Source organism: Mobula hypostoma, chromosome 7 (assembly GCF_963921235.1).
Source record: "Mobula hypostoma chromosome 7, sMobHyp1.1, whole genome shotgun sequence".
Lineage (NCBI taxonomy): Eukaryota > Metazoa > Chordata > Chondrichthyes > Myliobatiformes > Myliobatidae > Mobula > Mobula hypostoma.
Window position 1 is genome coordinate 29209532 of NC_086103.1, and position 26299 is coordinate 29235830.

The window sequence follows — 26299 nt, forward strand, 5'->3', positions numbered from 1 at the left end:
AATCAAAAAAACGAAGGGCTCCATCTAACATGCGAATCCTTAGACGTGCAGGGTACAGCAGCGCTGGTCTTAAATCCTTCTTATAGAATTCCGACATCACGGATCTGTAACGGACCCGTTGGTCCCAGATTGGTTTACTGAAATCTTCCACGAATCGGAACTTAAGATCCGAAAAATCAATGAAACCTTTAGATCGAGCGAATCGAAACAGTCTCTCCTTGTCTTGAAAGTAATGAAAACGTAAGATAACATGCCTAGGTCTATCTGACCTAGACGAGTATGATAGGATTCTGTGAACACGATCCAGTAGCGGTGGTTGGTCAGGAAATACAGTAGGGAATGCATCTTTTAAAAGTTGAGAGAAATATTTCATGGGATTATTAGCTTCAACAGCTTCCCTCATGCCAATCATTCGTAAATTCTGCCGTCGCATTCTAGATTCCAAGTCAGAGTTTTTAAAAGTCAAAAAGTCAAGTTTCTTCTTCATTACATTAATTGTTTCTTCGATTTTCCCCATCTTAAGCTCACTTTGTTGCGCGAATTTTTGAAGATCAGATATAGCCGACTGATGTTCCGCAATACATGTCTGCATCTTATCAATTAAATCGGCAATTTTCTGGAAATTAGTTGAGATTTCCGTATGAATCAGGTCTTTAACAAAGCCTGCAATTTCCGTACGAATCATCTCCCTAACAGAGGTTGAAATTTCCCTCTGAATTAACTCCGATATCGCTTTCAAAGTCACCGGTGATTCAGTCGGGGGGAGATCCGTAGCTTTCAGTTTAACCGGAGGTTTACCATCCTTGCCGTTTTTCCCGTTCTTAGACATAGCAGATCTAAGTATCATCCAATTGTCAGAGAATTCAGTTTAACTCAAAGTATTGTAAAAATTGATGCCTTAATGGTTAATTAAAGTATAGCTGACCATAGAGAAAAAAAACTCAGAGGTAATGGAGCGAGTCAAGAACGCGACTTCACTCCATGAGCGCTACCGGAAGTCCCCCTGAAACATCAACTGTGCTTTTTAGCATAGATGCTGCCTGGCCTGCTGAGTTCCTCCAGCATTTTGTGTGCGTGCTTGGATTTCCAGTATCTGTAGATTTTCTCTTGTTAATGTTCGTTGGGAGATGGTTAGAGTACACTATAACTAGGGAGATGATGAAGAGGGGTTTGGTGCTGAAGTAGGGTGGTTTAGGAGAGGAGATCAAAAGATCCAATAGATGATCTAGCCCATGTGGAGAAAGGTAGTGAGAGCTGGAGTAAAATTCAAAGGAATTGCTATAAAGTGGTAAGATATATGGGAAACTACCCTGAAGAAAATCGACCCTGGAGAAAAACAGCTCTTTGTCTTCTAGCTAAGACCAATGCTGCTGCTTGTGACTCATACGACTTGCATAATGAATGAGTGTGGTAGAACTCTTCCCCATGTTGCCCTCCATCTGTCAACATTGTGTCTATTCACTTTATTTGTTCACACCCCATTGCTGATGTGTTATGACCTGCTCACAGTGCGCTTTTTCCTCTTTGCTTTAAATCGTTGATAAACATGGCTGTATTATAAACAATAGATATGGCACTGTTGATTCTAAAATGACTGTCAACATAATGCAAAACTACTTCCTTCGCAAATATCGACTATATGCTGAAAAATGAAAAATGCCTCAAAAGGCTTCTTTTCTTTAATTTGCTTTATTTTTAATCTGTTTTGTATTCAGTTTGTTTGTGGTAGAAACACCAAATTGGCTGACAAGGTGAGGCTTAGCCTGCAGTATGAAGAATCAAAGAGAAGGTCAGTGCACAGTTAATTATTTTTTCCCATGCAAATTGAAACAATTGAAAAATTGTCTCCAGAGTATGAGCTGCCACAAAAAACGGTCAACATATGAGGTTCTGATAGCTGCTTATCAATTGTCTGAACTGCTTATGTCCTGGAGGGTACTAAATTTCCTAAATGAAGTTAAATGACTGAAATACTATAATATTTATTTGTCACATACACATTGAAACATATCGAAATGCATCATTTGCATCAGCAACTGACACAGTCCAAGAATATGCTGGGAGCAGCCTGCAAGTGTTACCATGCTCCCGGCATCAAATTAGCATTTTCACAATTTACTAACCCTAACACATACATCTTTGGAATGTGGGAGGAAACGGGGGTACCCACGCAGTCATGGGGAGAACATATAAACTCTTTACCGACAGCAGGGGGAATTGAACTCAATTGACAATTGCTGATGCTGTAAAGCTTTGCGCTAACTGCTATGGTGCTGCAGCTGTACCATGGTTCATAAATAATTTTCATATTGGTATTTTTCTCTCAAGTTACTTAACATTTTATCACATAAGCATAGAATTGTATCAGTTAACTTGAAATGAGGCGTTAGTTGATACAAGTTAGATTTTTAATCCCAAATTTCAAATGGGAAATTGTTACCAAGCGTGTGCACAATTTTTGGGAGTTACTGATATAATTACCGATGTAAAATTAACAAAAATTCTGTTAAATTATTATTCCATTGTAAAAATGTAATTAAATTATGCTTGGTTCTACCATAGTGTATGCTCAGACTTAAAATTGATTGAACTTGAGAATGCTGTAGGCCCAAAAGATGGGTTCAAAGACAAATTATGATTGTCTGCCCTTCTGGTTTAGTTTTCAGTGATTTTTAAAAATTTTATGACAGGATTTCAAACATCAAAATTGAGCTGGCTAAGCTCACTAGTGAGACATGGCCTGGAGTATTGGATGCAGAGCGAGACAGACTTATATTGATTAATGAGAAAGAAGAGCTATTGAAGGAACTGCAGTTTATAAACCCTCGCAAATGGGTACCCAGTGAGGTGGAGCGGCTGGAAATGGAACGAAAGCAACTAGCAGAGGACCTACAGGTAGCAAGAGATACACAAAGCAAAGCACTCACAGAAAGGTTTGTAATCTAACTTACTGAAGTAGTTTCAATGTCATATGCAATTGCTAAAAATGTATGTTTTAGAAATTATCAATTTGCAAATAAAATAATATGCACTTGCTGAATGAAAACTGGTAAAAAAAAAACCAGTTGAATTGGTTATCTTGCTCAGTTCAGCAGAAATACAACAATGAAAACAAGCTGATGATCGTAGAATTTTAGAATCATAGAAGTCTACAGCACATTACAAGCCTTCGGCCCACAATGTTCTGCCAACCATGTAACCTACTCTAGAAATGGCCTAGAATTACCCTACCACATAGCCCTCTATTTTTCTAAAGCTCCATGGACCTACCTAAGAGTCTCTTAAAAGACCCTATTGTATCTGCTAATGATGATACAATGGATTCCGGTTCATTGGGGCAGCCGCTTATATAGGACAGCTCTTAAAGAACAAATAACAAATTGAGAAAACAGCCTTCATTTATTTGGGATATTACGCCACTTAGTTGGGGCAGGAGTCTATTGCTAAACAGTTTTTAAATAGCATCAGTTGCATATGTTTGTGTTCAAAAAGCAGTGATTTTCGTCTCTGACAGCTGGCAGGAAATAAGCAGTAAGTCAATTTAGAACTTTGCTCACTGTGGTTTCAAGCATTCAGATTTGGAGATGCCAGAAACGGCCGGGAGTGGAAAATGAAATAATTTCACTACATCAACAAGTTGGGAACAATGAAGAATTTGACGGTATTGATAATCATTTTGAATGTTACAATGAAACTGAAGTTTTGGAGGATGTAATCATTGAAAACAGTGTATGAAGGCAATCCATAGTCTGCACTAGGTGTCTGCACTGATTTTGTTCAATTAGGGTCAACCAAAATAACAGGGCAGCATACACTGGATGAAATCCCTGTCAAATTATTACTCAGTTAAATGGTAGTTCATCTGTTGTTTAATACCTTTTTAACTATTTCCATGAAACCGGCTAATTGGAGCAGCCGCTTAATTGGGCCAAAATATATTGGTCCCGATGTGTCCCAATTGACCGGAGTCCATTGTATATCTTTACACCATAGACATTCTGCTTTAGCAGCAAATAGAAAACAAAAAATATTAAGTGAAATCCTTCAAAGCTGGTCCAAAGGAATTATTTTAATGTGATGCTAAACCAATTTTGAAATATAGATAATGATTAATTGCTGTTTACTCTGAGAAAATATTTTCTCTTGAAACAATACTAAGAAGTGACATGGAGTCATAAAATGAAAATGAGCCTCAGAATTTACAGATGAGATCTAGATAAGAATATTGGTAGACCTTTTGAATTTATTAGCCCATTTTTGTGTTTTAAATGCTAACATTTTTGTAACATATTTTAACACATTTTTACAAAATGACCATGAATGTTGGCATGCAAGGTTAAAATCAATCAACATTTAGTGGGGAAATTTATTGTTATAATACATTTATAATGAAGTTATATTCTGCAGATTAAAAATGCACAGCAGGAGGAACTACTTGTTGAGGGAGTTAGAAGAAGCAACACGCTTGGCATCAATATTACACTCACAACTTCAAAGGTGAGTTATTCTGTGAATATGTGGACAAGTAATCATTGAAAAAAATGTTATCAAAGAATTGTTACAATGCTACTGCTGTGTTTTGTCAAAGCTGGAGGTTAGGAATTGTATTGTGTACTGCAAAATCTATGTGTTACATGACAGAATTTCATAGGAAAATGATCACTTAAAACATAAGCAACGCACACAAAATGCTGGTGGAACGCAGCAGGCCAGACAGCATCCATAGGAAGAAACACAGTCGATGTTTCGGGCCAAGACCCTTCGTTAGGACTAACTGAAGAGATAGTAAGAGATTTGAAAGTGGGAGGGGGAGGGGTAGATCCGAAATGATAGAAGAAGACAGGAGGGGGAGGGAAAGAGCTGAGAGCTGGAAAGTTGATTGGAGAAAGGGATACAAGGCTGGAGGAGGGAGAGGGTCATGGGACGGGAGGCCTAGGGAGAAAGAAAGGGGGAGGGGAGCGCCAGAGGAAGTTGGAGAACAGGCAAGGAGTTATTGTGAGAGAGAGAGAAAATAAATAATAAGGGATGGCATAAGAACGGGAGGAGGGGCATTAACGGAAGTTAGAGAAGTCAATGTTTATGCCATCAGGTTGGAGGCTACCCAGATGGAATGTAAGGTGTTGTTCCTCCAACTGAGTGTGGCTTCATCTTGACAGTAGAGGAGGCTGTGGATAGACATATCAGAATGGGAATGGGACATGGAATTAAAATGTGTGGCCACTGGGAGATCCTGCTTTCTCTGGCGGACAGAGCGTAGATGTTCAGCGAAACGGTCTCCCAGTCTGCGTCGGGTCTCACCAATATATAGAAGGCCGCACCGGGAGCACCGGACGCAGTATATCACCCCAGCCGACTCACAGGTGACTTGTCGCCTCACCTGGAAGGATTCACACCAGCCGACTCATAAAACATAAACCCAGATAATGCTAAACTCCTTCTAGATCCTATTAACATAGCAGCGAACGGCAAATAGCCAATCACTATTGCTCTAGTCCCCTCTGTCCTCTCTCACCTTGGGTTTTTACACACAATTGTATTTTGGTAGTGATAGGTGGACCAAGGTTCAGTGAGGACTGGATGGGCAGATGGAGCTACCAGGGGAAGGGGATGGGGTGGAGTTGATAAAAAGGCCAACTGTAATATGTGGAAACCAGTGACGAAAATGAAAGGGCATAAGGGGCCCGCTGGGTGATGGAGAGGATCAGAGTGGAGAACGAGGCTGGAGGGTGATGAATGGAGTCAGAAGAGATGGAAATACTGGACTTTGATAAGTAAGGAAGGTAATAAGTTCAGATGCGGATTCTTGGCCAGAAGCTGCAGCCATTCCTTTCCCTCCATAGATGCTGCCTGACCTGCTTGGTTTATCCAGAAGTTGGTTGTTTTTTTATCTTTTTCTTATCTGTTTCCCATTTCCAAAAAAAAAAATAGGGATTTTGGTTTGTATGTACTCAATTCTGAAACATTCAAGTTGGCTGATAATACCAAATATAAATGCAAAATACTGGTAGCACTTGTTGTGTTAACATTTCAGATTAATAAACTTTCAGCAAAGTTAGAAAAAATTTAAAATCAAACTTGTTTTAAGTTGCACAATATGGGGAGGGATGGTGAGACCAAAGTTAATTATTTAGTTTCAGCATTGGTCTTTTTAATCTCTCTGAATTTTCATTTCCTTTTATTTACCATGCTTTCAGACATACCAATAGCGATTCACTGACCTTCAATTCTCTCTCTTAGCTGAAGCCACCATCATTTAAGTCATTCAGTTTGTCTTAATCTTCACCCCTATCACAAATATTCTCTTTGTTCTTTCTACTCTTCCTTGTTCTCTGCAATGGAAACACGCTTGAGTTCCAACAGCTTTAGGGGTGTCACAGAAACACAGCTAGCAGAATGCTGCCTCACAGCTCCCAGATTCATTTCTGGCCTCCAGTCTGTACATTCTCCTTATGACCACGTGGGTTTCCACTGTACACTCCAGTTTCCTCCCATATCCCAAATATTTGGAGATTAGTAGATTTTGGCCAGGACAAGTTGCCCAACTGTGTAGATGAGTGATAGAATGATAAGGGAACTGTTGGGAAAGTTAGGAGAATCAAATGGGTTAAGGTAGGATTAGCTTTAAAATGGTTGTTTGATGGAGGGCTAAAGGACATGTTTCTGTACTGTATCTCTCTGCTCGATTCCTCAGTTCAAATAAAATATCTCTGACCTGATACACTAACTTGATTTTTCTATCCAAAAGTGCTATCTAAAGTGTTGAATAATTGAAGCATTTTCAGTTTTTGTTTGACATTCACGGCTTTCTTGGATAAAAGGTTCTATTTGCAATCCTCTTGAGTTGTTATACTCTCCTTACTGGTCAACCTCTTATCCTGAAAGTAATTTTATTTCCTACATGCTTTGTTTTAATTCAGTAAAGATGTTTATGTTTATAATATTGCCAAAACTATTTTATTGGAATACTAATAATTGTGTTTATTTCTCCCCCCCACCCCCCCAAAGTCTTTCAACCAGCACTCTTTCTTTATCGTCTGGTAGCAGCAAAGGGTCATTGACATCCAGCCATGGATCTCTTGGTGCATCTAGCCTCGAATCTTCAAGTTCTGACCTGTACTATGATTTTCTGGAACAAACAGTAGACTTAGATTATCAGTATAAGTTAGATATATTGCTTCAAGAGGATACCTCAAACACTAGACCTGCAAGTTCTATAACCACCATACATGAAAATGAGGTGGCAAATACTCATAACTGTTTCTCACACATCGATTCTTATGGAAATCTAAGCAAGATTCACACACGGAGATATTTGTCTGAGACGCCCAAGTCTCTAGCTTCATTAAGTCCAAGGTCGTCTTTATCCTCCTTATCACCACCTGGTTCTCCTGTGGTTAAAGATACCCAGTTTTTGATATCTTCAGGGGAATCTCTTTCAATGCATGCCAATACAGACTTTGAAGAAACAGAGCTGCAAGAAACTATTGCTAATTTTAATATGTACACTGAGAATGATAATCAGATTCCTTCAAAATCTGTGCCTCCAGATACAGTCTTTTTACCTTGTTTAAATTTGGAGACTGAGAACAAGTCTGAATCTGGACCATATAGTAATTCATCAAACGTACAGTCTGAAGTGACTGGAACTTCTGCTAAATCTGATGAAAGAATAGGAGGTGAGGTTTATAATGCATTATGTCATGAAATGCTCTGGTTTAAATATCCTGGTAGTTTCATTTTTAAATGAGTCCATAAGTACATATTTTTTGAATGATTCATTCAATGGTATCTGTTTAGAGCAATTTTTTTTGTGATTTGCCATAGCAGGCAAACATTTGTAAAATAAAATCAATAGCTTGCCAGATCAAGTGATAACAATCAAGTTTGTGTTTCCTATTAATGGAAATTAGATTGAGAAATGGTGTATTTGATATGAAAACAGAGTTATTGTTTTGGTACACAAAGAACACTTGACTAAGTATTGATTTAGAAGATCGCCTGAGGCTTGCATACCTCTTCAAACTGAGCATATTGTCTAGTGCCCTGAAATTGCCATCTTTTTTTTGTTTGAACCACATAGTTTCTTACAGCATGCTCTTGGGCACGACCAGAAACCCAGTTTGCAGTGGGTCATCCAGGTCTGCAAATGCAGAAAGGCAGTGTGCTCTCAACCCCACATTCAATGATTGTCAAAACTATCTCCAAAATCAAATGTTTGTGAATGTTTTGAAATTGACATTGAAATGGATTCAGGCACTATTAAACTGTTTTCATTTTAAACACAAAAATGTTCTTAATTGTTAAAGGTGGTTACTTTCAAATTTAGTGATAAGTCAAAGAAAAAGGGCAACTTAGCAATCAATTGAAGCTGTTTCTTGCTCTTAGTTGCATCATAATATTAAATCTTTCAGTTATTTGTGCACGCATGTTCCTAAATAGCTACGATTTGTCTTTTTGTTTTGAATATTTGCACCCTGAGCGCACTTGCTTGATTATTATAGTGCTTTATGCAAGGCTATTAGGTATGTTTGGGGATATAAACCAATCAGCTACAAGGAAACAATAAGACGTGGTGCCCTTTTAGATTGAAGTCACATTAAGATGTTGCTCTTCCCTCCTCTTCTGAGTTGGCATAATGTTCTTGCCCTACCTTGAGATCAGAAGAGCAATTTGGCTCTTGAAGTAAAAAAACTTCTGTGCTCCTCCTTTCTTTTCCCCTACAGTGTTCAATATCTGAAGAAATAATACCTCAAAGTGATCATTGATGTGAAAATCAATGTGAAAATGTGATCATGTGCATTACACCTGATGGCTCTATTGATGGCAGCTTACTTTGTTGTTAATTTGAAAAAGGCTGATAAGGTAATGATTGTGCAGGCTAGTGTTGTGTGGCTTCCATTAGGTTCTAAGCAACCAGTTTTCCATGTTGATAAAATATAAAGGAGTATAGGAACAGGCTTTTGAGCCCACAATGTCTGTGCTTAAACTAATCCCATCTGCCAACACAGGCATCCATCCTTCCATCCCCTGCCAATTTTTGTGCCTGTTTAAATGCCTCTTAAATATTGTTGTCACTTCTACCACTTTCCCTGGCAGTGCAAACCAGGTAACTACTGCTCTATGCCCTCCAGTATTTGAGATTTCCACTCTGGTTTACACTGTCTGTCTTTCATGATACTTCTATCAGGTCACCCCTCAGCCTCCAACATTCTAGAGAAATCATTTGGTTATTTTCCGATCATTCCATATAGCTAATACTCTCTAATTCACGCAACATCCTGGTGAAACTCTTCTACATTCTGTCCAACGCCTCCACCACCTTCTTGTAACGTGGCGACCAGAACTGCATATCATATTCCAAAAGTGGCCTAAGCAACGTTTTATACAGCTACAATATGCATTCCCAACTTTAATGCTCAGTTACCTCACCAGTAAAGGTTGGATATACCATGTACTTTTTGTATCACACTATCTAGTTGCGTCCCCACTTTTGGGGAGGTATAAACTTGCACCTCATTCCAATTGAGGAAATATTTAAAAGATCTCTGCTTTGCTAGGCTTTGTTCAATGTGGAGCAGAGAGCGAGTTTGTAAATCTGACTGGAGCAAAGGATACTGTGAATGGCAAGGGTGGAGTGCTGCAGGAGGGGTGTGGGACAGGTGGCAGAGAAGGAGTGCTAGGGGCGGGAGCTGGTGGCAAATGTGCAGACACACCTAGCCCTGAGACACCAGGCAAGATCATTTGATTCCAAACATTTGGTTTATTGATTATTACAGAATGTCTCTCTGGTAATTCACGTTTCCGCCCCTCTCCTTCCCCTTTTCCCAACCATGATTCCCTCTCCTGCCCCCATCCCACTCTTAGTTTGCAGTAGAGACACATAGTCAGAATCAGGTTTATCATTACTCACAAATTTATTTTTCTCTGCAGCATCATCAGCAGTACAGTGCAAGACATAAAATTACTACAGAACTGTGCAAAAATCTTTGGCACCCTAGCTATATATGTGCGTGCCTAAGACTTTAGCACAGTACTGTAAATCAGCCTGAAGTATATAATTATTTAGCATAAGCAGCAATCCAACTACTTGCTCGTGGTTGTTTTTATAGTAGATTAAAGGTATAGTCAGTGGTGAAGAAAATTAGATTATTAATTAGCTTTGAGGTTCCACTGGAATGCTGTTCATAGGAATTTAAAGAATTCAGAGAAAATTAAATGCCAAAGTCATTAGCCTCTTGTGACTAATTACAATATTCTATCAGCTAGAATGATATTTCTTTTCAGAATGTGTATTTGCAGGTTTGGGTTCACCTGTAAGTAATTGAAATGATGGGCAACAATCATAACTACACACATAAAAGTTGCTGGTGAACACAGCAGGCCAGGCAGCATCTCTAGGAAGCGGTGCAGTCGACGTTTCAGGTCGAGACCCTTCGTGAGTCCTGATGAAGGGTCTCGGCCTGAAATGTCGACTGCACCTCTTCCTAGAGATGCTGCCTGGCCTGCTGCATCCACCAGCAACTTTTATGTGTGTTGCTTGCATTTCCAGCATCTGCAGAATTCCTGTTGTTGGCAACAATCATAATGTTCTTTTCAGCAAATTGCTACAACAGTATATTTATTTGGGAAGAAGCTATGGAAGTCACAGTGTTTTTTTACAATGGATAAAATCAAGTTTTATGCTGTGCACTTTCTAACTGTGTATAGCCTTGAACCCAAATTATGCTTGGTTAGAATAGTTTAATTGATCTGACAGCCCATCTAATAAAATAATGAAGCAGGTTTCTATTTTGAAATATTTCTCAATCACTTTTTTCTGTCATTGCCATAGTGTATCATTGAGAATAAGCTTGCCACTGCATTTATTTTTTTAATTAGAATAGTATGCTGTGACATTGCAAAATCTAACATCACTTAAAGAAGTGTCACAGATAATGTTAGAGAAACAACAAATAAGGTAATAATAATAAAAATATAAATTATCTAAATACATGTATTGAAAATAAATCGGGAAACAGGTAAAAATAAAATGGAGACTAGAACCACCAGGTTTCTCTAGATTTTGTTTTTTGTGTGTTTGGATGAGAAAGAAATGAAAAGAAAATTTCAGTCTTGCCACTATTGGTTTTTAATGGGATGGCTAGGGGTGGAAACCAACATCCTTTTCAGAACCAGCTGCTTTCTTAAGTAAGTCCTTCTTTGACTGATTTGATGGTAGAGAGGCAGAAAACAAAGTAATTTTGATTTCCTGGTGGACTGAAACATGGCATCTGAACGTATCAAGAAATACTTGATAGAACAGTTAAGTTGCTCAGTGGCATTACTTAAGGCTCATGACCAAAATCAGTATCAATGAATTATCTTCTAGTGCCATCGTGTCCTTTTGATATCCTTCATATGTCACCTATCCTTCCTTCGTGTCTTCTATCTGCAACCTTCTCGGGGGTCTGGCTCCACTGTGTGATCTTGCTCATTTTCTTTCCCCTGAATTCTCCAAAACTTTATTGATGGTCCCTTGGTCCCATCAAATCACCCTATTTTTTATTGGACCTCTTCCCCAAAGTTTTGATTTAATTCTCAGACTGACATGTATCTTAACCAGCTTGACATCTCAGTGGCATCTTGGTGCTTGCATGCTGTTTTGTCACCTGAAACCAGGTTGGTCCCCTGGCTTAGTAAAGATGGTAGAGCAAAGGATTTGCTGGGTCATGAGGTTGCATCTTGTGATTGAGTACAATTCTGCTCTTGCCGATGACTCTAAGGGCTTTATAAATGTTACTTTATAGCTCATGATCTGCAAAATTTCTATCAAGTTTATGTGATGAGACTAATCTTTTGTAGACAGAGGCTGACTCTTTCTAATCAACTAAAACTCTTCAGCATATTAAATCCTTTGTCTTAATATTTATTATTAACACTTATATTGTTCCCTGATTTCCATTTATCACCTGTCTTAAATGGAAAAGTTGCTTGCACAGTTCTCCATGCTGAATCATGAGAACGTTGGATCTTTAAGGTTAGGATATACGAATCTTCTCGCTAGGTTTGCTTAAAACCTTGGATTGGTCAAAATCCGTGCCAGAGTATGTCACACCCTGGTGTGTATATTTTACTTACTGCTGGTACATTCAATGCAAACACACTGAAAAATGATAAGATTTGGTATGAAAACTGCTAAGATCATCATTTTGAGCTTTTCACTGAAGAATCGTGACAACATTCATCAATTGAACTATTTTAGTTTGAATCTTCACCTTTACTCTAATAGTTGTTCACTAGATCAAATAGTTGTTGCAGGTGGATTTGCTTTTATTTAAAGCAGTTAATTAGAGCACTTTCTCACTTTGCTACTGTTTTCCAGGAATTGTATTTGTCTTTCTATTGCTATTTTTACCAGAAAGTAATTATAAGCCTTTTGAGAAAAGGAAAATGATGTAGATTTATTTTAACCCCTGTTACTTTCATTTTTAGATGCCAGTACTCAAACCGAGATGACTGGAGCAGTTCTGCATCCCAAAATTGCTTGTGTTTCAGCAGCAGTATCAGATGAGTCAGTAGCAGGTGATAGTGGAGTATATGAAGCAGTGAAAAGGTACATCATGTATTTTCTGTCTATTTCTGACTGAACTTATAAAAAATAAGTTTTTGGTTACCCTAATTTCTCTTTGTGTTCTTGGAAAACCCTTTTGTTTTGGCCATGAAGCCTACCATTTGCTGACTGCAAAAAACAATACATGAACAGAATATAAAATAATTCAGGAAGGAGGTACATAAGCTCGAAGGCACACACTCTGCGGTTCAGTAACAGCTTCTTCCCCTCTGCCATATGATTCCTGAATGGACAGAGAACCCATGAACACTCCTCACTTTTTAAAAATTTATTTGTTTATTTATTTATTTAAAATTTCTATTTTTGCACTATTTTTTGTCTTTAATATATACACTTACTGTAATTGATTTACTTATTTGTTATTATCTTTCTATATTATGTATTGTATTGAACTGCTGCTACGAAGTTAACAAATTTCACAACACATGCCGGTGATAATAAACATGATTCTGATTCTGATAACTACCTAACTTGCATACAAATATCAAATAGAAGTTTGCAATTAATTATTACAAAAATAATTTTCTATACAAGTGTTTTTAATTGCAATTTTACTGCTTATGTTTTTTGAAAATTTTATGCCGGTGTTTAAATGTGAACCTCACCTAAAGTTGTCATTTTAATGGCTATTTTGTTTGAGGATTTTCTCCATTATTCATTTAAGAGAGATTAGAAAACTGTGATTGCCCATACAGATTTACTGTTGCCCACATGCTTTCCAATACATTTTATATTTTAATGGCTAAATGGTGATTATTCATAATAAGCCTAATTCTCTTCTCCCAATTATGACAAATTGATTTTCCCTTTCTTAGACTCCAATTGACTTCTCCATTGCCACAAAACTTTTCCCCTGCTTTATAAATTCATCATCTTACAGCTATATCAGCATTCACTCCACCTTTTGTATCACACCATGGTTTGCAACCCTGTATCCCAGCACAATGAATACTTGAGATTATGTACTCTTCTGAAACTGTGTAGACATTTATGCCATAGTTTATTTATTTTATTTTTTTTTACAGCTTTTCATTTAAGGAGTGTTTCAATATACTGTACACTTCCAGATTCTACTCCATAAATTACCCATTCCTTCAACAAAATTGATTAGAATTCAAATACAATTCCTGAATAAAAAGCAAAATATTAAAATATTACCTTGGCAAGCATATTTATCTGTGTACTTTTACTTGTTTTACTCCAACTCTATAGGTTATGTGAGACAGAGGATGCACTTTTTGAAGATGAAATAGAAGCACTGGGTGCTTCCAGACTCCAGATAGGAATGAAGTAAGATTTGTGTTGTTCTTAAGTTTGTAAAAACATTTAAAAATATTTGTTGTTTGTTATTTTTAAAACTGAATTGAGCTTCTCATTTGTAAAGATTGAATTGAACCAAAATAATATTTTGAAATTGTATAATTGAAGATTAAGGGACAAAATAAAGGCCTTGCTGGAAAGTTGGAAAAATTTGATGGATAAGAGATATAATTGAAAGCCTTTATTAAACTAATCAAGCTGCTTTGCTTCTCAGCTCAGAATTAAATGTTGATTCTTCTTTTTTAGGCTTTATAGGCTTTATTCAGATAATTTTTGGTATGTAATTTCTCTAACAGGAACTTTTTTCCTTGCAGGTATGATGATAAAAGCAAAAGATTTGCAGTATTTATTATTCAATTGAGCAATCCAGCAGCACTCATGATAGCACAGAACCAGACTATGTAAGTAAGAAAAAACCTTTGCAATCATGTTGAGTGTGAGTTCAGCACCGCATTTGCAGCAAGATAAATAGGTAAAACTGACTGAAGAACAGAATAATTCAACTGAAAGGGTAACATTTAAGAGAATATTTTAGAAAGAGAATACACTTAAAAACTTGATTTTTTTTTGTTCTTTATTCCTGTAGACATAACAGATTATTGAATGACAGTTTTTTGTGGTATTTTGTTGATTTGTGAGACCAGAGATGAACAAGATGTGGAACTAGAACCAATTTTTTTTAAATTAACACCTGACAAAACAGATTCCATCTTCCTAACTACTATGCTTAGAAAGCTGAATATATGAACATACTTTGTGTGCTACGGCTAGCCAAGTACATACCATCTCTATATTTAACACCAAGTTCATATTTCCACCAGCCTAGAGTTAGGGAAACCCATGTTGAACAATCATTCTTTAAATAATGATACTGTTTTACCTAGTGAAATCTGACCTGATTTTTCTTTTGTGCAGATATATCCGAGTGGCTGTGCTTCCATGCTCTGAAAATGCAAGTTGTCTCTTCCGCACCAAGGCTGTAGTAATTGCTGAAAGTGTGGTGTACAATGAAGTTTTTTGGGTCACCATTTCCTTTCCCGCATTGCGTCAGAAGACTCTGCGAGTTGATGTTTGTTCTGTGGATAAATCTCACCGGGAGGAGTGTTTGGTCAGTAAATGTACTTAATATTAAATCTTGAAACACATTACCTTTTTTTTTATAATTTGCTCTATTAAGAATTGTCCAGTTGATTTTTATACATTTTCTGTTCCCTTTTAATTTTCTGGTCTTTTTTTTATGTAATCTGGGTTTCCCTGGGAAAGCTTGCTTTTATCATGCATCACCATGAGAAGATGAAGGTGATCTACCATTTAAAATATGGAGAACTCGTGTTGCTGAGGAGTGAGTTTCAAGATTTGGACAACAATAAAGGAATGAAGCAACACACACAAAATTCTGGAGGAACTCAGCAGGCCAGGCAGCATATATGTAAAAGAGTACATTTAACTGGATTTTCAGCATATGTAGATTTTCTCTTATTTGTGAATGAAGGAATGAAAATATATTTCCAGTTCAGTGTGGTCTGCTATTTGTAAGGGAACCTTTGGTGGCGGCATTACCATGCACCTGAAGCCCTTTTCATTATTAGTGGTGGAAGTCACAGGTTTTGAACAAGCTGCTGGAGTTGTCCGGGAAGATAACATTATGCATTATGTAATAGTTTTAAAATTAGTAAATAAAGATTTATAGTAATGAATAGAGGCAGATTCCCACTTCCTAATGAGGGATTTTTTTCTCATGTGTAGGAATTTGATGAAATGAAAGTAAGAAATATAGTAAGGTATATGGGTAGCTATGGGAAAGAATGCTTCTGATTAAAGGTAGTATTCAGGAACTGAAGTCTTATGTAATCCAGGGACTGTCCGTGTGCTGATCCAAATTAAACCAAAAGAAACTAAATAAATTGGCTTTTTCTTGTCCATTCGATGTCAGCAAAAGTACATATTGTTAAGAAATACAACTTCAATTGTAAAAGTTAAATTTTTTATTTTATTCACAACGCTATGAATAGAGATATTTGCTTTGGTTCTGAGCAATAACACTTTCTTTTGTTTCATGTGATTTTTTTGTTTGCATTTTAACTACACTCCTAAACCTTGAATGATAATTTATTTAAATTTTAACAGGGCGGTGCTCAGATCAGCTTGGCAAATGTGAATAGATGTGGAGAAAAATCAACACACTGGTACAACCTCCTTAATCACCATTATCTACAAGAGCAAAACATAAAGCACCATGCACAAGATGAAGCTGTTCTTCAATCAGAAATTAATCACAGTACAAGAGAAATGAAAGTATGTTAAATATTTAAAGAATAGTTTAGTTGTATTGACACACAGATTGTGGTTCAGATCCATTTATTTATAGCAAATCATCTTCAGTATTTCCTGTTTAGCGGGTAATATAATGCCTTTTAAGGGTGCTTTTAAGAGCCAATCACATTTTTTATTTCAAAAGTAAACTTTACTCAAAAGTATGTACAAGAAATAGAAAATAATGCATGGCTTTCTTCATGTTCCTACTTACCCAATCTATACTTTAATGGTGTTTTCAGGTCTATATTTTCTTGGAATCCTTAGATTAACATATTCTGTGTAAAAAGTACTAATGCTCACTTGTGTGACATCTTTGACCAATATACCTTTCAAGTGTATGTGGTGCTTTTACATAAGATCCAGCCCCTCATTGCCCAGTGATGACATAACATTTTATTAGTCTTATATCAAAAGTCTTTTGTGTTGGATGTGCTTATGATATTTTGGGCTGAGTCCACTATCCTCTGAAGCTTCCTGTGTAACTGCATTTTCAAATTGCCACACTAGACTATGATGCAACCAATCAAGATATTTGCAACAGTATACCTGTAGAAGTTTGTAGAACTGCAAGTTTTTTTCTAGCTATTCTGTTGTATTGATTTATGAAATCATTCTGCAGCGGAAAATAACACCCTCCCTGCAAACAGCTAATAAAACACTACATCTTTGGCAGTTATTAAAGAGACCAGTTGTTAGTGTGCACTATAGCTGCAGACTCAAACATGCATTCACGGGATCCTCCCACTAAATCCTGAGTTACTATAATCCCATTTTCCTTCTTTCTTTGCAAAAGTTGTTGCGACTTGTAATACTCTCAAAAATTCAGTGCTGCGGCACATATATATAGCAAGGGTGTGCTAAGGTTTTTGCACAGTACTGTATTTGTCAACGTGGAGCGAAGTACGAGTTTGTAAATCTGGTGGGAGCAAAGGATGTTGAGACTGTCCAGGGTGGAGTGCTGGGGGAGGGTTATGTGACAAGTGGCAGTGGAGTGCCTGGGGCAGGGGGGTGACATGGGTACATAGGCACCCAGCCTTGAGACACCAGGCAGGTCATTTGAGTCCAAAGAATTGGTTTATTGATCATTACAGAATGCTCCCTCTGCTCTCCTTTTCACTTTTTCCAACCATGATTTCCTCTCCCTGCCTTCTTCCCACTCTCTATCCACACCAGAGACCCCATATCAGAATCAAGTGTATCATCACTCTCATATGTCATGATTTTTCTTTTTGCAGCAGCAGTACAATGCAATACATAAAATTATTAAAGTACTGTGCAAAAGTCTCAGGCACCTTCGAGATATATATATATGTACCAAAGATCTTTGCACAGTACTATACTGTATATAGTGTCTTTATTCAAGCTTTAATTGATATAGGTTCATGGACCTAAGACTTTCGTCTCTCTTCCAAGATTTTGTAAATAACTCTGACTGTCAACAATGCAATTACAAGAAAAGGTTCAGTATTATTTTCAACTTCTGTTGTGTTATTTTTGTAGAATTCTACGTGTACACTTCTGGAACAAACAACTTCAGAACTGGAGGCAGTTGAACAAAGTCCAGAAAACAACAGAAATATATCAAGTGTTGAAGAAGAATGGTACACACTATAAATTCTTTTTAATAATTTGTATATGCTACAATTTTTAATATGGAATAGATTTTCTTTTGTTCTCAGCAGTTACCCTTTCTATCCTCTAAGCCCTGTTCTATTTGAACAAATTGCCTGCCAAGACTTTGTACAAATTATTATGATTAAATCAACATAAGTTGACTATATAATCATGGAACATCATTGAAGTTACAAATCCAACTTGCAGAAACTTTCAGGTAGCAGTCAAGAATGGAAACTGATGGATTTTATTTTTTTCCCCCACTTTCATTGTACTTCTCAAAGCCAAGGAAATAGTCTGTCTGAGAGTAACAACTCCTCCAGCCCAGGGTTAAAGTGGAAATCTTTTTGGGACAGAATACAATGAACTTAATGAATTTTAAACAGAAATATTGCAAATAAAGCCAAACTATGAACTGAGTTTGCAAATGAGTTCAAACTATGGAGTGATCTCAGAAATCTCGATCTCAGGTGCAGTCTGTGTCAGGCTCTCTGACTGCATGAGATTCCCCTGGATGCTTCAATCTTCCATGTAGAGACTTGCTGCAAGTTAATCAGCTACTTTAACTTAAACCTACTCGGTTTATATGGCAGGAGTATCCTGGAGAGAGTGGAAAATAGGTGGGACAATTGGACTAAAAGGAAAACTGATCAGAGCCAGGATAGATTTATGAGTTGACTGACATCTTATGTTGTAATTAAATACCTAAAAATATTATCTACAGATATTAAGCAGTTCAAAGCTTCATATGAAAAGGGAAAGAATTAAAACTAATCCTTGAGGGAGTGTAAGCATATAAACTGTCAAAGATTGGAGCATATTTTAAAAATAAATAGAAACTTATATGAACAAATTTTCAAATGTATTTCATGTACTTTCTTTGTTTCCAGGCAACAAGTACCAGTAGGGAAAAGTGACTTTGGAAAGAGAGGTGCAGCTGACAATGAAGATCAAGAAGTGGACAGTGAAGGAGTTCCTTGGGAAAATGAAAACTACGCTGATACTGCCAGCGAACAGACTGACAGTTGGTCAACAGTCACAGCAGTAAATGCAGTGAAGGTAAGTGTAATAGATCTCTCTGAATAACTCAGCAGATGTCATTCAAGTTACAGTAACTACCAATAAGAAAGCTAACATTGGGAGCAGGTTGCCTGGTTGCAAAACTATAACAGATTGTGTTACACACACAAAATGCTGAAGCAGCTCAGCAGGCTAGGCAGCATCTATGGAAAAGAGTAAACAGTCGACGTTTCAGGCCGAGACCCTTCACCAGTCCTGCTGAAGGATCTTGGCCTGAAACGTCAACTATACTCTTTTCCATAGATGCTGCCTGGCCTGCTGAGTTCCTCCAGCATTTTGTGTGTGTCACTTGCATTTCCAGCACCTGCAAATTTTCTCTTGTTACAGATTGAGTTAATGGCTGCTATAAATTGTGGCAGTTACTGGAATTATTCATTGATTTGCAGCGAATATGAATGAATTTAATTTGAGAGAAAAGGTTAATAAGCAAAACAAGGGCAAAGAGAATTCACTTTAGATGAACTGTTCATTTGAATCTGAGTGTAGTATCACAACCAAAAAAGTTATTGAAAAGCTGCCTTCCTATAACATCAATACTTTATATTCAAACTTAGAGGAAAATTAACTGTTTGACCCAACTCCCCACAATGCCCCGGTATCAAATAATACTATTACCTTTTATATATAAGATTACTAATTAGTTTAAATTTGAGTGGAAGGTACTGTATGTGAGATATTTTTGGCATTTTGCGATTGAACTGTCATGAACATAAAAGCACAACAGATAATCAAAGCTGGATTTTGTACGTGAGAAGGCAGTTTATGCAGTTGTATGCTGGAGTTGTGTTTGAGGGTAAGAAACTGATAGTGATGTGTAAAAATATTATGTGGTTAATTAAGATAGTCACCTATTTGAGCTTATTTTCTCCCATTTCTAAAAGATGCTGCATTAATGCCATGATTTAATGTACCTATCGTATTAAAATAGATTGCTGTAAGACATTTTTCAGTACAATATATTGGTGCATGTAAAAAAAAGTAAGGCTAATTTCAGCATTGTACTTGATGATTGACCAAATTGGTTGAGTTATGAACAATTTCCACAGGTTGACAAGGAGACCAGCACAGAGGAGACCGTGGCAACAACTTCTGCAGTGCGTCCAAAAGATAGAAGAGTTCCTAATACTCAGCAGAGCCCTTTTGTGAGAAGCAGTGCTATTATTCGTTCAAAAACTTTCTCTCCAGGTGCACAGAATTCCTACGTATGCAGGGTAGGGAATGATTCTGTTTGATTTAGTTCCTAACCATTCAGAAAAAGAGAACAATTAATTTTAATCCTTGGCATTCAACTTCTGTCCTTCCTGAGCTTATGTCTTCCTGCTTTCTTTGCTTTATATCTTTTATTCCTTTTCTGTTCTCACATCTTCCCCATTTCACTTGACAGTCCATGGTGAAAATGGTCAGCACTTTTGATTCTTTTCTTTTGAAGAGCAGCAGTATTGTGACACATTTGCGTTTCAGTAAGTACTACAAACATATGACATCATGCTAGTATTTTATCCATTACAACTGACCCACCTCATTCTTGCAGGATGATTCATCTAATGCTCCCTTCTGAAGTTATTCTTTATCAAATTGGACTCTTCAAAGGGATATCAGTGGTACCTAGAACATACCAGAACCCATAATCATTTCTGCTCCTATTAGTACATTAAATGCAATGATTCCTTGGTGATTCATATCGTTATTGCTAGATGCAAAAAAATGGCTTTATTTCTAATATCTTATTATTTAGATTTGAATAATTATCTTGACTATAATAAGTTGTTTTCCCAAAGTGAAGTATCAGATTTTTTAATCTCCAATTTTATCAATAATTCTTAATATATGGAAACATTTTGCTATCTTATATTTATATCCTCAAGCACTGGCATTTAAATATGTTTACTACAAATATTTCTGGGTGCCAGATTTCCTTTTAACTTGGGTGGTGGAAGGCCTGATTAATGCTTTCCAAACCACAGGCAATTCAATCCAAATTTGCAGGAACGTACACCCCATGCTATGGAGTGGTTACAATTTTCTGCAATGCTGACCCTTGACGAGAATTGACATTTATTGTTTATTTTGCTTTTTGTGATGTTTTTCCCTCATGTAAATTATGCAAGGGGATTTTTATTCCATAACTTTTTTTTCATAGTGTTTTGTGAATTCTGTAAGAATGAATACTTGCTACTTGAACAGCAGAGGTACGTTGTATATGGATGAAGGTGATCAGCAAGGAAACTGATGAAAGTGATTTTAGATAGTTTTTTTAGTGAATAGGACCTTTTGTTGATAAGAGAAAATAAATGTTTTCTGAAATTCAGTGTATATTTCAAATACAAGTTAATCTGATGTTTACTATTTTGCGACATCCTAATGTGAAAAATAAGTGTTAAGTGAGCAATCTTCTTTATAGTATGTTCCAATAATTAAACAATAATGATTTTATTTTCAGCTAAATCGAAGTGATAGTGACAGCTCAACACTGTCCAAGAGGTCTCCTTTTGTTCGTAATGCCATGGAACGCCGAAGTTTGCGAATGAAAATGGTAAGGATTGAAGCATCACGTACAAAATGCTGGAGGAACTTAGCAAGACAGACAGTAGCTATGGTGATGAATACACAGTTGATATTTCTGAAACATCCACTGTTTATTCCTCTCCATAGATCCTGCCTTTCTTGCTGAGTTACTCCAGCGTTTTGTGTGTGTTGCTCTGGATTTCCAGCATCTTCAGATTCTCTTGTGTTTAGGATTAAAGTATGATATTCTTGTACCTTAAGGTAATAGAGTCATACAACACAAAATCAGTCTGGCAAGGAGGTAAGAAATCCAACAAAAACAAAACTGGTTCATAGCAAACAGACTCCATTATTAAATGATCTTGCCCATTTATTTGTGATAATGTTGTACATCACTCATTTATGAGAGTGTAAGTCACTAGCTTTACTGTAAGAAAACCCGGACCCAAGGAACTTGAATAAACAAGACAAGGGTGCACACCTCTTTAACCATTTTGATTGAATGTCGTAAAATTAACTGCAACCATTTCTCACATTTACTTACAACACAGGAGGAGGCCATTCAGTTTTATCTAATGTTTGCCAACTCTTGTCTTCTGTGTTTAGTACATAGCCCTGCTGGTAATGAAATTGCAAATTTAAGTGGTTGGTATCGGTGATAAATCAAGTGTAGAAACACATCTAAAGAGCTGGAAAGATATAGTGGATTACAGAAGACAAAAAAAGATCAAAATGAAAACAATCGTAAAATATCTTATGAATATTCTATTTTGCAATTTTTGGAAGTTCAAAGTATGCTGACTTTTCTTGACTGTTTTCTAATGTTAGAATCCTGCTACTAACTCATATAGGCAATCCACTCAAACAGCCTGTGTAATGTTAGACCTAGTGCAGGGAGCTTTTTTCCATTGGTTTCAATAGAGAATGGTTATGAAGAGCTTAGATAAATGATTTTATCATTTGGAAACAAAATTTATAAACACTGGTTAAGTGGAAGCAGAGGCGCAGCTGCTTATTTTATTTTATTTTCCCTCGTTGTTTTCTGTAGGTTTTGTTCTAGATATCATTCCTTTCACCAATATACAAATTAGATAACATCATAGAAAGCCCTGTACCAAGCAGAGCTTTGCTACAGAGAATTTAGCCATTTTCTCTCAGGAAATACACAGCAGCATAAAGTGTGGGCAAATGTTTTCATACTTATTAATGTGCATGAGTGACATGGCACTGAATACAAATGCTGGATGTTTATTGAACCATAAAATAACAGTAATTGCTGAGTAAACTTTTTCTGTATTTTTTCCTGGTATAATATTGAAAGAAACTCAGACCATTATTGTGTTTTGGAACCAGCTGATAAAAGTCATCTAATTTGTGAAAGCCGAAAACAGTAAGCTTTAAGATTATCAAAAATCTGAAAAATGCATCCATGGCATATGAGGGTATACATTTATCCTAAGAAATGCTACTGATCGCCTGATGACACCAGAGTAATTCCACAAAAGTAAAAAGAATTGAGTATCTTGTGCTTTGTTTAATGATGGTTGATATGATGCAACCTTTTTAGAATACATCTAATAAAATTAGTTCATCTTATTCAATGTTTTCTACACTTAATAATAATATGATCAAACAGTAACTCACAATAGGGCTAAAACTGTTTTATCTTTATTAGCAATCCAGAAACATGTTATTAAATGTCATCATATTGTTCCATTGAAAGAATTTGTTACTTAAGGCACAATTATTGTTTATTTCAGCCTCCAATTAGAAGAGTGGGATCAGAAAGACTCGTGCGGACCTCTTTAGATTTAGAGTTGGATCTGCAGGCTTCAAGAACCAGAAAGAACAGATTATCTCAAGAACTGGATATCTTGCGGGAATTAAAACAGCAAATTGATGAGGCCAAGTCCAGAGGAGACACAGAACTGCCTCAATGGGTAAAGGAGGATGAGCGATTTCAAACCTTGCTGAAGCAAATTGAAAAACAGGTAGAGTATTAAAATCTATTACTTAAAGTCCAGTTATGTACAATTATTAGAAGGAATTACCTCAAAATATATGCACTGAAATTCTCTTGTTAATTTAAAGTTGAACTGAGGCTTGTAATTACAGGTTACAGTTTACAATCTTTTCATTTTGGGAGAAACTCCAAATCTTTTAGCAATTATGAATTAGAAAAAAAGTTAGATTTTGATAAGCCAATTGACAAATGTAAGGACAATATAAAACAGGCTGGAACATGTTGACATTAAGAAGAGGATGTGCTGGAACTTTTGAAAAAACATTTGGATAGATAAGTCCCCAGGGCTGGATGGGATATACCCCAGGTAGCTATGGGAAGCGAGAGAAGAGATTGCTGTGCCTTTGGCAAAGTTCTTTCTATCCTCACTGGGCAAAGGAGTAGTATCAGATGACTGAGGCTGCCAAATGTATTTCCTTTGTTCAAGAAAAAAGAGACAATCCTGGGAATTATAGACCACTGAGCTTTACATTAGTGGTAGGCAAACAATTGGAGAAAATTCTCAGAGACAGGATTTATGAGCATTTGGAGAAGCATAGTTTGTTTAGGGATAATCAGCATGGCTTTGTGAGGGGTAGGTCATGCCTCACGAGCCTGATAGAATTCTTTGAGAAAGTGACAAAACAAGTTAATGAAAGTAGAGCAATGGATGTGCTGTATATGGATTTTAGTGTGACATTTAACAAGGTTCTCCATGGTAGGCTTATTCAGAAAGTCAGGAAGCACAGGATCCAGAGAAACTTGGCTGCATGAATTCAGAATCAGCTTGCCCACAGAAGGCAAGGTGGTAGTAGATGGAGAGTATTCTGCCTGGAGGTTTGTGACCAGTGATGTTTACTGGGAATCTGTTCAGTCATCCCTGCTCTGTGTGATTTTTATAAATGACTTGGATGAGGAAGTGGCGGTGTGAGCTAGTAAGTTTGTAGATGACACAAAGGTTGATTGTGTTGTGGATAATATAGAAGGTTGTTATAGGTTACAATAGGTTGCAGGGTTGGGCTGAGGAGTGGCAGATGGAGTTCAATCTGAGAAAGTGTGAAGTGATACATTTTGGAAGGTTCAACTTCAAGGCAGAGTACAGGGTTAATGGCAGGATTAACCTTGTACTCTGCCTTCAAGTATGAAGGAACGCAGGGATCTTGGGATCCACGTTCGTAGATTACTCAAATTCCTGTGTAAATTGCAAGGGTTGTTAAGGCATATGATTGACTGGTCTATATTTGTCAAGGGATTGAGTTCAAAAGCTGTGAGATAAAGTTGCAGCTCTATAAAACTGGTTGGGCTACACTTGGAGTATTGTGTTTAGTTCTGGTCTCCTCATTTAAGGAAGGGTTTGGAAGCTTGAGAGAGGGTGCAAAGGAGATTTACCAGGATGCTGCCTGGATTAGAGGACATGTCATGAAGAAAGGTTGAATGAGCTGGGGTTTTTCCTCTTTGAAATGAAGGAGGATGAGAGGTGAAATGATAGGGCAGGGGTAGGCAACCTATGGCCCGCGGGCCAGATCCGGCCCGCAAGCGCTTTTTCCTTATTCTGAGTGTTTCACGCGACCACACTGATGGACATGCACGGCATCTTGTTACACTGGCCCCAGGTTCCGTTTTGTTCCAAACCAAACACTGGTATATACGAATGACGGGAAGGCAGACTACCTTATTAATAGGTATTAGATACTCTCCGTGCACGCACAGGTTTCCAGATGGGATCGTTCAAATTTGTAAACAGAAACAGCGTCAGTGTATTTTAACAAGAAATCCACGCTAAATATCCAGATATTTACATGTGCTACGATACTTGCTGAATAACTCGCGTTTTGAAATAAAATCAAAGAAAAAAATTCCAATGGCAATGAATGCAAAGCACAGGGAGGTAGACGCTGAGTGCTGAAAAAGCAGTAAAAATGAAGGAAATACCCGTGTCAGCTACGAAGTCTCAAAACGTATTGTAGAAAAGATGAAACCTTTTACAAATGGAGAGTTTGTCAAAGAATGTTTACTGGCAGTGGTGGATATTGTTTGTCCTGAAAAGAAATCTTTATTTGCATCTATCAGCCTGTCAGCAAGAACGACCACACGCCGAGTTGAAGAAATGTCAGCAGATGTTAAAAGTTGTTTAAGGGATGCCTGCAACAAATTGCTTTTTTTTCAATTGCGCCTGATGAGAGTACAGACTTGAGAGACACTGCTCAACTTGCAGTGTTTGTGCGAGGAGTGACCTCAACTTTTCAAATTTTTGAAGAGTTTATTCAGTTAATTCCTATGAAGGACACGGTTACTGGAGCAGACATTTTTGAAGCTTTGCTGAAAATGATGTCAGAAATGAGTATGTCGAAGCTAATTGGCATCACAACTGATAGGGCCCCAGCAATGGTGGGACAGAAAACTAAACTGAGATCTTTGATTACTAATTGGCATCCTTGGTTAAGCACAAATGATTTTCTAGCATGTGTTATTCATTAATTTGAGGCAAAACATAACTAGATGTATCTAAATGGATAATTCCCATATTTCAAGTTTTTTATGGCATTTATCTGGCCCACAGAGGCAAAAATGTTGCCGACCCCTGTGATAGGGGATATAAGATGATAAGAGGCATTGATAGAGCGGACAGCCAGTGCTACTTTCCCAGGATGCCAATGGCTACACAAGAACCAAGAACTGTAATTTGCTACAATTCTTAATGTCATTTAAATAGGAACGGTCACTTAATTCATTAGTGGAGGCAAATATATATTGATTGAAGAGATGGGGGACTTCAGGGAACAATCTGCACATCTGGGGTCCCAGAAGCCCTCAAAAGGAAAGTGGGAGCAAGATTAATACTGGAATGATGC

General features: G+C 37.2%; 1 protein-coding gene across 1 annotated transcript in view; it reads left to right on the forward strand.

Annotated features, from left to right (window-relative positions):
• The window catches only part of LOC134349201 (protein KIBRA-like), a 102653-nt gene that overhangs the window by 66280 nt on the left and 10074 nt on the right, over positions 1-26299 (forward strand). The window contains exons 8-21 of the mRNA XM_063053179.1: positions 1716-1789; positions 2691-2933; positions 4408-4497; positions 7006-7676; positions 12472-12592; positions 13823-13900; positions 14245-14331; positions 14846-15038; positions 16058-16225; positions 17747-17847; positions 18751-18919; positions 19987-20151; positions 21381-21473; positions 23206-23436. Coding sequence (XP_062909249.1) covers positions 1716-1789; positions 2691-2933; positions 4408-4497; positions 7006-7676; positions 12472-12592; positions 13823-13900; positions 14245-14331; positions 14846-15038; positions 16058-16225; positions 17747-17847; positions 18751-18919; positions 19987-20151; positions 21381-21473; positions 23206-23436 — 2484 coding nt within the window. The remainder of the gene's footprint in view (positions 1-1715; positions 1790-2690; positions 2934-4407; positions 4498-7005; positions 7677-12471; positions 12593-13822; positions 13901-14244; positions 14332-14845; positions 15039-16057; positions 16226-17746; positions 17848-18750; positions 18920-19986; positions 20152-21380; positions 21474-23205; positions 23437-26299) is intronic.